Consider the following 12,032-nt stretch of genomic DNA (forward strand, 5'->3'; position numbering starts at 1 on the left):
AAAAAAAAACTGCACTGGGGATATAGCTCTGTGGTTGCTACATACGTGAGACCCTGGGTTTGATTCCCAACTCTGCAAAGAAAAGAATAAAGAAAAACCAGTTTACTGGGTTTAATCCAATATTTATAAGTGATTTCATCTATCTGGAAAATAACAAAAGAACTAACTTAAAAAAAACTTTTTTCATCAAATCTAAAACATTCAATATAAGATAAATCATTACTTTCATATGCCAATACAAATTTTAAAATGTTTAAGGTGTTTAAATTTAAAATGTTACAATTATAAGATATCAATTAAGAATGTCCCTTTTCAATTGTGTACCTTAGATACAACAAATTCACTATCAGCATAAGTTTTCAGGATAGTATCAGATATAAGAACAATATACAAATCCAACAGTTTTCCTTTAAGTAGCAATAACCAATTTCATAATGTAATAAAAAAGATCTAATTCACAAAAGTAACAAAACTTAAATACAAAAACTGGAAATAAAACTAGGAAAAAAAAAACCTAGCAAGAAATTTATAAAACCCGTATGATAAAAATTACAAATATCAACTGACTGGACAGAAAAAGGGCATGAACAGATAGGAAGACTTAATATTATAAAGATATCATTTCTCCTCTAATATAAACTCAATGTAATAACAATCAAAATCCCAATAACATCATTCTAACTTCCTCAGGAAGGGGTTAGTGATATAGTCCAATGGTTAAGTGTTTGCCTAGCATGTATGAGGTCCTGGGTTCAATCCTCAGCACTGCAATAAAAAAATAAATAAAAATAAAAAATAAAAATTCCTCAGGAAGATGAGCAGACAGCAAAATTTTGAAAAAGAAATACAAAGACAAGAGAACTGCCTTAACAAATATTAACTATATAAGAAAAACTGATGGGTTTGCCTACAAAATGAAAATTTCCTGTACCAGAAAAAATATCATAAACAAATTTCAAATATAAGTAACTAAAGTAGGAGAAAATATTTGTAATACATGTAAACTAAAAGCAATTAGGATCCAGAAATATTAAGGACTTCCATACATGCATAAGCAAAGACTTGCAACCCAACAAGAAGATGGACAAAAGATATAACCAACAGGTAAACTACAGGAAGGAAATAAACCTGGTTAAGGAATGGAATATGTGAAAGAAACAATCCTTGAGAGAAATCAGGAAATGCGATATAAAACAATAAGATACAATTTTTCACAGAGTCTGGAAAAAATTTTAAACTTTATTATATAAAGTACTGGATGAGGATTTGGGAAAATATATACTGATGTCACTGCTAGTAAAAACAAAACTATGCCTACTTTTTGGTGGTAAATTGACAGAATCTGTTTAAATGTGCACACCATATAACCTAACAATTACACTTCATGGAATAGTGAGAATGTATTACCTATGTGGAAAATGCATATATATCAAATTCATGTATGTATACATGTGTATATGCATATATCTACCATTAAAGTATAACAAATAACACTACGATGTAGGATATGAGAATTTTCCCTTTTCACTTTCCTCTACAGAATACTCCAGCCTTCAGCATAAAGAAGAATCTTGTGATGGCGGACTAGAGGGTGACTGCATCTCCCGTCGCTCCAGAAACTCAGGATTCAAGAAGGGGAGGTATTGAGAGACTCGGACCAACATAAGCCACAGGGTGAGTCTCTCCCACCAGGTGAAGCTCAGCCCAGGCGGAAGGCCCGGACAGGGGCAGCTTCTTGGAGGAGGGCAGGGCAGCTAGAGTCTTCCCCAAGCAGCCCTGCTCCCTCCGGCGGCAGGCACGATCTACAGCCAGCTCCTCGGAGCAGGACTGCCCAGTGAGAGCTTTTCCGAACAGAGCCAACCACAAGCCCGGGACCCAGCAGCGGGCCCTGGCCTGTAGGCAGCTTCTGGGACCAGGGCAGGACAGCGAGAGACTTCCCCAAGCAGCCCTGCTCCCTCTGGCAGCAGGTGGGGTCCACAGCCAGCTTCTTGGAGCAGGCCCATCCAGAGAGAGCTTTTCCACACAGAGCCAACCCCAAGCCCCGGAACCAGCGGCAGGCCCCGGCCAGCAGGCGGCTTCTGGGACCAGGGCAGGGCAGCAAGAGACTTTCCCGTAGCAGTCTGGTTCCCTCAGGTGGGGGCAGGCCCTGTCTATAGACAGCTTCTAGGAGCAGGACCGCCCAGTGAGAGGATTTCCACATAGAACCAGCCCCTAGCCCTGGACCCAGTAATAGGCTAGGGGCAGCTTTCTTCAGAAGCACTGCATTATCAAGTTCCTCCAAGACTTCAGGCTACTGAAGGCTGGGAGGTGATATACTGGAAATCTACAGGGACACTATAAGCCAATAGAGGAAATCTGCAATATCTCGGAGTCCCACTGATATCTGACCAATACGAGAAAACAAGGGAAGAAAATGTTCCAACAAACCTAGATACTATATCAATAAAACTCAATGACAGCACATCAGAAAAAACGTTAGAAAAGGAGTTTAGAATGTACATAATTAAAACAATCAGGGAAGCAAACGAGGAGATGAAAGAGCAAATGCAGGCATTGAAGGAAGAGATGAAAGAGCAAATGCAGGCATTAAATGATCACACCAATCAACAGTTAAAAGAGCAAATACGAGAAGCAAGAGATCATTTCAATAAAGAGAGATACTGAAAAAAAAAAAAAAAAACAGAAATCCTTGAAATGAAGGAAACAATAAACCAAGTTAAAAACTCCATAAAAAGCATAACCAATAGGATAAAACACCTGGAAGACAGAACCTCAGACATTGAAGACAAAATATTGAATCTTGAAAACAAAACTGACCAAACGGAGAAGATGGTAAGAAATTATGAACAGAATCTACAAGAATTATGGGATATCGTGTAAAGGCCAAATTTAAGAATTATTGGGATTGAGGAAGGCACCGAGAAACAAACCAAAGGAATGAACAATCTATTCAATGAAATAATATCAGAAAATTTCCCAAATCTGAAGAATGAAATGGAAAACCAGGTACAAGAGGCTTATAGGACTCCAAATATACAAAATTACAACAGACCCACACCAAGGGACATTATTATGAAAATAGCTAACATAAAGGCTGCAAGAGAAAAGAATCAAATTACATTCAGGGGGAAACCAATAAGAATATCAGATTTTTCAATCCAGACCCTAAAAGCTAGAAGGGCCTGGAACAACATTTACCAAGCCCTGAAAGAAAACGGATACCAACTAAGAATCTTACACCCAGCAAAACTTACTTTCAGATTTGAAGATGAAATAAAATCCTTCCATGATAAACAAAAGCTAAAAGAATTTACAAAAAGAAAGCCGGCATTACAGAACATTCTCAACAAAATATTCCATGAGGAAGAGATGAAAAACAAAGATGCATATCAGCAACAGGACAACTAGCCTAAAGGAATAGCCAAATAAAGGAGAAACCAAATCATGTCAAAAAACAAAAAAGAGTCAAATGACTGGGAATACAAATCATATCACAATAAAAACCCTGAATGTTAATGGCGCAATCAAAAGACATAGACTGGCAGACTGGATTAAAAAGAAAAAAATCCAACAATATGTTGCCTGCAAGAGACTCATCTCATAGAAAGAGATACCCACAGACTAAAGGTGAAAGGATGGGAAAAAACACCATGCACACAGAACAGCAAAAAAGCTGGAGTATCCATCCTCATTTGAGATAATGTGGACATCAAATAGACCACAACACAATTATACTAGGTGATTTTAACACACCTCTCTCACTACTGGATAGAGCTTCCAAACAAAAATTGAATAAAGAAACCATAGATCTCAATAACATAATCAACAATTTAGACTTTACGGACATATATAGAATATACCATCCAACAAAGAACGAATACGCTTTCTTCTCAACAGCACATGGATCCTTCTCTAAAATAGACCATATTTTATGTCACAAAGCTACTGTTAGCAAATACAAGAAGACAGATACTACCTTGTATTCTATCAGATCATAATGGATTGAAATTAGAAATAAATGACAGAATACAAAACAGAAACTTCTCCAATACCTGGAGAGTAAATAATACGCTATTATATGATGAATGGATAACAGAAGACATCAGGAGGGAAATTAAAAAATTCTTAGAAGTAAACGAGAACAAAGACACATCATATCAAAATCTCTGGGATACTATGAAAGCAGTACTTAGAGGAAGACTTATTTTATGGAGCGCATTCAACAAAAGAAGTAAAAATCAACAAATAAACGACTTAACACTACAGTTCAAAGCCCTAGAAAAAGAAGAGCAGACCAACACCAAAAGTAGTAGAAGACAGGAAATAGTTAAAATCAGAGCTGAAATCAATGAAATTGAAACAAAAGAAACAATCGGAAAAATTAACAAAATAAAGAGTTGGTTCTTTGAAAAAATAAACAAAATTGATAAACCCTTAGCCACACTAACAAAGAGAAAGAGAAAACTCAAATTACTAAAATTTGGAATGAACAAGGAAATATCACAACAGACACGAGTGAAATACAAAACATAATTAGAAGCTATTTTGAAAATCTATACTCCAACAAAACAGAAAACCTCAAAGACATCAATCAACAAGTTTCTAGAGACATATGAATTACCTAAACTGAACCAGGAGGACATACACAACTTAAATAAATCAGTTTCAAGCAATGAAATAGAAGAGGTCATGAAAAGCCTACCAACAAAGAAAAGTCCGGGACCAGATGGGTTCTCAGCCGAGTTCTACAAAACCTTTAAAGAAGAGCTCATTCCCATACTCCTCAAAGTATTCCATGAAATAGAAGAAGAGGGAATCCTCCCAAACTCATTCTATGAAGCCAATATCACCCTGATACCTAAACCAGACACAGACACATCGAGGAAAGAAAATTTCAGACTAATATCCTTAATGAACATCGAGGCAAAAATTCTCAACAAAATTTTAGCAAATCGCATACAAAAATATATTAAAAAGTGCACCGCGATCAAGTGGGTTTCAACCCAGGGATGCAAGGTTGGCTCAACATCCGGAAATCAATAAATGTCATTCACCATATCAATAGACTTAAAGTTAAGAATCACATGATTATTTCGATAGGTGCAGAAAAAGCATTCAATAAAATACAGCATCCCTTCATGCTCAAAACACTAGAGAAAATTGGGATAGTGGGAACATTCCTTAACATTGTAAAGGCCATCTATGCTAAGCCCATGGCCAATATCATTCTAAATGGTGAAAAACTGAAAGCATTTCCCCTAAAAACTGGAACAAGGCAGTGATGCCCTCTTTTACCACTTCTATTCAACATCGTCCTTGAAACTCTAGCCAGAGCAATTAGACAAACCAACGAAATTAAAGGGATATGAATTGGAAAAGAAGAACTCAAACTACCCCTGTTCACTGATGATGTGATTACATATTTAGAGGAACCTGGAAATTCCACCAGAAAACTTTTAGAACTCATAAGTGAATTCAGTAAAGTAGCAGGTTAAAAGATCAATGCTCATAAATCCAATGCATTTTTATACATAAGTGATGAATCTTCAGAATTCACAATAGCCTTGAAAAAAATAAAATACTTGGGAATCAATCTCACAAAAGAGGTGAAAGACCACCACAATGAGAACTACAGAACACTAAAGAAAGAAATTAAAGAAAATCTTAGAAGATGGAAAGATCTCCCATGTTCTTGGATAGGCAGAATTAATATTGTCGAAACGGCCATACTACCAAAAGTGCTATACAGATTCAATGCATTTCCAATTAAAATCCCAATAATGGACCTTACAGAAATAGAGCAAGCAATCATGAAATTCATCTGGAAGAATAAGAAACCCAGAATAGCTAAAGCAATCCTTAGCAGAAAGAGCAAAGCAGGGGGTATCGCAATACCAGATCTTCAACTATACTACAAAGCAACAGTAACAAAAACGGCATGGTATTGGTATCAAAATAGACAGGTAGATCAATGGTACAGAATAGAGGACACAGACACAAACCCAAATGAATACAATTTTCTCATATTAGACAAAGGGGTCAAAAATATGCAATGGAGAAAAGATAGCCTCTTCAACAAATGGTGCTGGGAAAACTAGAAATCCAGATGCAACAGAATGAAATTAAACCCCTATCTCTCACCCTGCACAAAACTCAACTCACAATGGATCAAGGACCTCGGAATCAGACCAGAGACCCTGCATCTTATAGAAGAAAAAGTAGGTCCAAACCTTCAACTTGTTGGCTTAGGATCAGACTTCCTTAACAGGACTCCCATAGCACAAGAAATAAAAGCAAGAATCAATAACTGGGATAGATTCAAACTAAATAGCTTTCTCTCAGCAAAGGAAACTATCAGTAATGTGAAGAAAGAGCCTACAGAGTGGGAGAATATCTTTGCCACTCATACTTCGGATAGAGCATAATTTCCAGAATCTATAAAGAACTCAAAAAACTCTACACCAAGAATACAAATAATCCAATCAACAAATGGACTAAGGAAATGAACAGACACATCACAGAAGAAGATGTACAAGCAATCAACAGATATATGAAAAAATGTTCAACATCTCTAGTAATAAGAGAAATGCAAATCAAAACTACCCTAAGATTCCATCTCACCCCAATTAGAATGGCGATTATCAAGAATACAAGCAACAATAGGTGTTGGAGAGGATGTGGGGAAAAAGGTACACTCATACATTGCTGGTGGGTTTGCAAATTAGTGCAGCCACTCTGGAAAGCAGTATGGAGATTCCTCAGAAAGTGTGCAATGGAACCACCATTTGACCCAGCTATCCCACTCCTCGGCCTATACCCAAAGGACTTAAAATCAGCATACTACAGAGATACAGCCACATCAATGTTCATAGCTGCTTAATTCACAATAGCCAAATTGTGGAACCAACCTAGATGTCCTTCAATTGATGAATGGATAAAGAAACTGTGGTATATATACACAATGGAATATTACTCTGTCATAAAGAATGATAAAATTATGGCATTTGTAGGCAAATGGATGAAATTGGAGAATATCATGCTAAGTGAGATAAGCCAATTTCAAAAAACCAAAGGACGAATGATCTCTCTTATAAGCGGATGAGGACACATAATGGAGGTGGGAGGGGTTAGTGTTAGTGTTAGGGTTAGGGTTAGGGTTAGGGAGGGGGGCAAGAATGGAGAAAGGAAGGTCTATATAGAGGGAAAAGAGGGGTGGGAGGAGTGGGGGGGAAAGGAAAAAATAACAGAATGAATGAAACAACATTACCCTATGTAAATTTATGATTACACAAATGGTATGCCTTTACTCCATGTACAAACAGAGAAACAACATGTATCCCATTTGTTTACAATAAAAAGTCATTAAAAGAATAATCTTGGATGGTATTTGCTGATCCTAGTTATTGCTCATGCTGTAGGATAGGTTACAGATGTTGATTTTTCCCCTCAGTGCACTAACTGTTTTGGCCCAGAGAACTTGAAAAATAAAACATCTCACAGCAAATATTTTAAGACACATACCAGCAAGAAACTTTTTTGCCACCAAAGGTCGAACTGTTTCCTGTGGCAATGTCTCTTTTGATATGAAGGGTCTCCTCTCACTCTTTGGCAATGTACCTGGCCATTTCTCTAATGTCCTCTGGTTACTAGTAGGAAATCTTTGACTTTCACTGAAACATTTCTTCACCTTTTTTGGAGATAGTTTTTTTTCCAGAAGAGATTCCAAAGCCTGTCATGAAACAGTTGATCATTCTCTTAGTTTATCTCAAAAAAGCATGACTTCCTGCCACAAAACTGAAAAATAAGGACTCCAGAAAAATTGGTAATTAAATGTCTATCTCAAATGGTTAATGAAATGCACTTTAACTAAATTTAAAATGTTTATTATTTAGGACACATAATTAATTAGTTCTTGTACATGTTTAACTCACTAAAACCAATAGCAAAGAAAAATAAAGACTATTTTTAAAGGTAAACAAACCTTAAAATTAAAGATCATCATTTAAAAAACTATATTCTTCAGAAAATTATCTTATATACTTTAAAAGCAGAAACCTCAAAAGAAAAAAAAACCAGAAACCTCATAAACTCAAGTAGTGTTCTAAGTGAGCAAACACATTATATTTAACATAACATTTTTAGAAAATAAAAGAAATGTCATAGATCCAGTGGCTTTGGCCTACTACAGTAATGGCAGGAGACCTGTGTCCCTCTTTCCTAAAAAGGCATATCTTCTAATAAATGCAAACCCACACATTACTGGGCAGTGAGGTCCTTGTCTCCATATGAGCAGTACACAATAAGGACAACTAGACACAGCCTGGGAATTTCAGTTCAGATGATAATAAAGGAATAAGAAATAGTAAGCTATGAAATGGTATAGTACATCAAGAGATTAATTTCTTGCATTACTGAATATTTTCCAAAGTAAGGGTGATAAACTATGTTTAAGAAACATTAAAGATACTTTTGCTCAAAATATGGGACGACTAGATAATCTCTTGAGATACTTTCTAGGATTTTGAAGTTAGATCCTCTAAATAAAATCATTCTGGTTAATAAATGTTTCTCATGGGTTAGTGTAAAAAGCATCACACTAACTGACACACTGCCAAAGGTTTTGAGGTCCGCATTTGACAAGTTCTATCTACATGAATGTAACCAAAGCAAATCACAGATATATTTGCCAAACAATGGGACTGTAAAGGCAGAAAGGGCATTCAACAACACCAATAGCTAGTTAATGGTAGAACTTGCATGTCACTTAGCCCCAAATTCTTCCTATAACACCACATTTCCTCTACGGCTAATAGTCTACTATGTCACACTAACATAAAGATTAACTTTTTATTTGTGGATGAAAATAGATGGCATAGCAGAAATAACACTGGCATGGGAGTCAGAAGACAGGAATTTCATTTGCCGCCCTCAAGAGAAATAATTGTGTCATATCTCTGATCTCTGCTTTTTTTTTTTTTAAATCTTAAATAATAAAATAATAATAAAACCAACTGTAAACCACAGTGCCACAATAAGGATGAAATGGCATAATTATGTGATAACACTATGCAAACATCAGGGAACTAAAAAATTAAGGGGCATACTGTTATTATTGTCTTTGTCACCAATGAGAACTAAGAACCTTGTATATTCCTGTCTGTACATGTCATTTGTGATTTTCAGAAGTTTCTAGTCATATCTCAAGATTTGCAGCTCTCCTTGAAGTGTTCCTCCTTTTCTACTATTCATTTAAACACTGATATTCTAATCTAAGCAACAATCTAAGAGTACTTTACTGTTTTCCTTTTCTATGCTAATAAATTGTTTGTTGAATTATGTGGCCAGATAATGGAACATTCTATTCAACTGATGAACCCGGTTTAAAGTCATTACATGCTTCACACTCAAGTCCCAATTCTCAAGTAAGTGAAATATAATAATATAGACTAGACTGTCAAAAAATAAAATAAAAATGAAGTGCTCTGCAAAGCTTTAATGTACCAGGTGGCAGTTTTGTCCTGTACTCTCACCTAAAGAAACTAGGTGACCAGAAGCATTACTTCCCTGCTTAGAACCAACAGACTTTTAAGAAAAATGAGAGATGATTTCCTACCTCAATTTGTTGCAGGATATCTATAACCACATCAGGAACAGAAGGATCTGCATCCAGCTTGGCAGAACACAGTGAAAGCTGGCGAATAAGGCTGCCCAGTTCCTTACACCGAGCAGAAACTGGGTGCTCCCCTCGGTCGGTAAACTGAGTGACAAACATCTGTAAGGCCCGAATGGCTCCTCGATGGGCAGCTGCCAGCCGAGACATTGCCCATGACTGGCAATAAACATGCAAGAAATTATTTCAATATTCAGAACTTCCTAACATAAACCCAAGCTTTAAGAATATTTGTAGTCTACCCTTTCCTTATAAAGTACTTCCTATTGTGCAAACTTTTTCAGAGTAAAAAGAATTATAAAGCTCAAAGCTTTCTAATAATGAATTGAGTTTTTTCCTTTCTATTATTTCTTTATGCTAGTAGCAACTACAACAGGAATCTATTTTCAGAAGTTGGTCCTTGGATGGTAACCCCATATTCAGACTATTTAAGGTGCTCACTTTCTAAAAGATTTCTATTAACAATGACAATAATATTAGTGCAGAGAGCTCACACACAATACTAACAAAACAATAGAAAATGAACTCTATAAATATACTGGGATGGCGGGTATAGTTCTGTGGTGGAGTGCTTGCCTAACATGCATGGAACCTTGGGTTTTGCCTGTAACACTGGGGGGAAAAAAAGTATTAATCATAATTTAATCATACCTTTTTAGTGTGTTTAATTTTATGTGGACTCAATTTATCCAATTCTTCCTGGATTGCTTTCACCTGTTTTGTGAAGAGAAAAAAATGAAAACTTCATAACTTTCCACTGATTTATTTTTATAGAAAAAGATACATCTTGCCCATATACAACCATTGTTAATTCAATTCACTTGAAAATGAGAAAAGCTCTTCATCTCTGTACCCAAAAATCAGTTACTGGTTTCCATTCTCAATATGGTGAATACAGCACAGTGTTCACCTTCCAGTCTTTCAGTCCCAATGTAAGAGGAATTTAACAGAATTGAGCAAAGATGGAGATGATTCTGGCAAGGCAGGAGGGTTAGTTTGGGAAGTCTTAAGTATCATGCTAAAGAATTTAGCTTTCATCTTCAGGATTACAAAGAGTCACTGAAGTATTTTAAGCAAGGGTCAAAGACAGTAAGATTTTGTTTTAGGACATTCTCTATGGCAGCATCATAAATAAGGACAGAAACAGAACCTCAAAAGAATAAAAAACAAAATCTAATTCAAGCTTTTAATGAAGAAGTACAGTTTTTGGTTCAAGCTTGCTAAGACCAACTTGTGATTTCAGTGACCAGAAATAAATAAATAAAACATATATTAATAATTTAGACATAATACATGAAACAAAAGCACATATTTTAAAAAATCCATCACAATGTAAAGAATATAGACAACAGATATCAGCCACTAAATGTGTCCTGAAAAATATTTAACAAGGTCTTGATTCTTTATAGTTTAATAAAGAAGAATCAAATTATTTATTACCCCCATTTGTATACAATGAATCAAAATGCAGCCTATAAAAAGAAAAAAGAAAAAAAAATTGTTACCTACTAAATTTTTAGTATATTATAACCTGAGACAAATGGCAAATCAAAGATGGTCCCTTTCCTTTAAGATGAGGGTTCATACATGGGGACCAGGGGTTTCAGAATAACTGATCCACCTGCTTTCATATAAAAAATACGTACTATGTAATGTAAAGCATTTTTCCCCCCAGAGGAAATAAATGGTCCTTAATACATTCTCAGGAGACTACAGCCTCAAAAAGTCATGAGTCACTGTTTAAGGAGCTTGGCCATACACACATAACATACACACACACAAAGAAAGGCAGATGACAAAAGGGTTGAGAATTACTTGTTCATGTGGTCAGAAAATCAAGCCTCACAAATCTATTAGAATTCATGTAGGGTACTTTGATGTTAATCTTCCTGAGACAAAAAGAAAATGGAAACTCTCTAAGAAAGAAACACAGGCTGCTAGCCTGCTTCTCCCTGGGCTTTCCATACCTGCTGCTGGAGGACATAAAGCATCCGTGCACAACGAACAGCTTGTTCCTGTCTCCTGACACGGATTCGCCGCTCTTCATCTGGATCCAATGCTTCTTCTAATCTATCTGGAAATATTTTCCCCCAAAGAGGATTATAAACCATACAAAGAAACTTATAGAAACTTCACTTTTTAAAGAGGTAATAAGGTTGAAGCTCTCTAGTTCTATTAAGAAAAAAAAAAATGAGGCTATCATAATAGAAAATTCATTTTTCATCAGTTGAGAAACTAGAAATGAGCCAGGTGTTGTGGCACATATTTGAAATCCCAGCTACTTAAGAACAAAAATTCAAGGCCAGCCTCAGCAACTAAGTAATATCCTCTCTCTAAATAAAATAAATAAATAAAAGGGCTG

General features: G+C 35.9%; 1 protein-coding gene across 12 annotated transcripts in view; it reads right to left on the reverse strand.

Moving 5' to 3' along the window:
- KIAA0753 overlaps positions 1–12,032 on the reverse strand; it is an 86,561-nt gene that overhangs the window by 44,078 nt on the left and 30,451 nt on the right. For 10 of the 12 annotated variants that reach the window (XM_079134091.1, XM_079134089.1, XM_079134092.1 and 7 more), the window contains 4 exons: positions 11,638–11,744; positions 10,322–10,384; positions 9,614–9,829; positions 7,522–7,729 (listed from right to left, as the gene is read on the reverse strand). In XM_079134091.1, coding sequence (XP_078990217.1) covers positions 7,522–7,729; positions 9,614–9,829; positions 10,322–10,384; positions 11,638–11,744 — 594 coding nt within the window. The remainder of the gene's footprint in view (positions 1–7,521; positions 7,730–9,613; positions 9,830–10,321; positions 10,385–11,637; positions 11,745–12,032) is intronic. The other 2 variants (XM_079134096.1, XM_079134088.1) reach the window with 1 other exon arrangement.

The sequence above is a fragment of the Sciurus vulgaris genome (genome assembly GCF_902686455.1).
Source record: "Sciurus vulgaris genome assembly, chromosome: 3".
NCBI classification, from domain to species: Eukaryota; Metazoa; Chordata; class Mammalia; order Rodentia; family Sciuridae; genus Sciurus; species Sciurus vulgaris.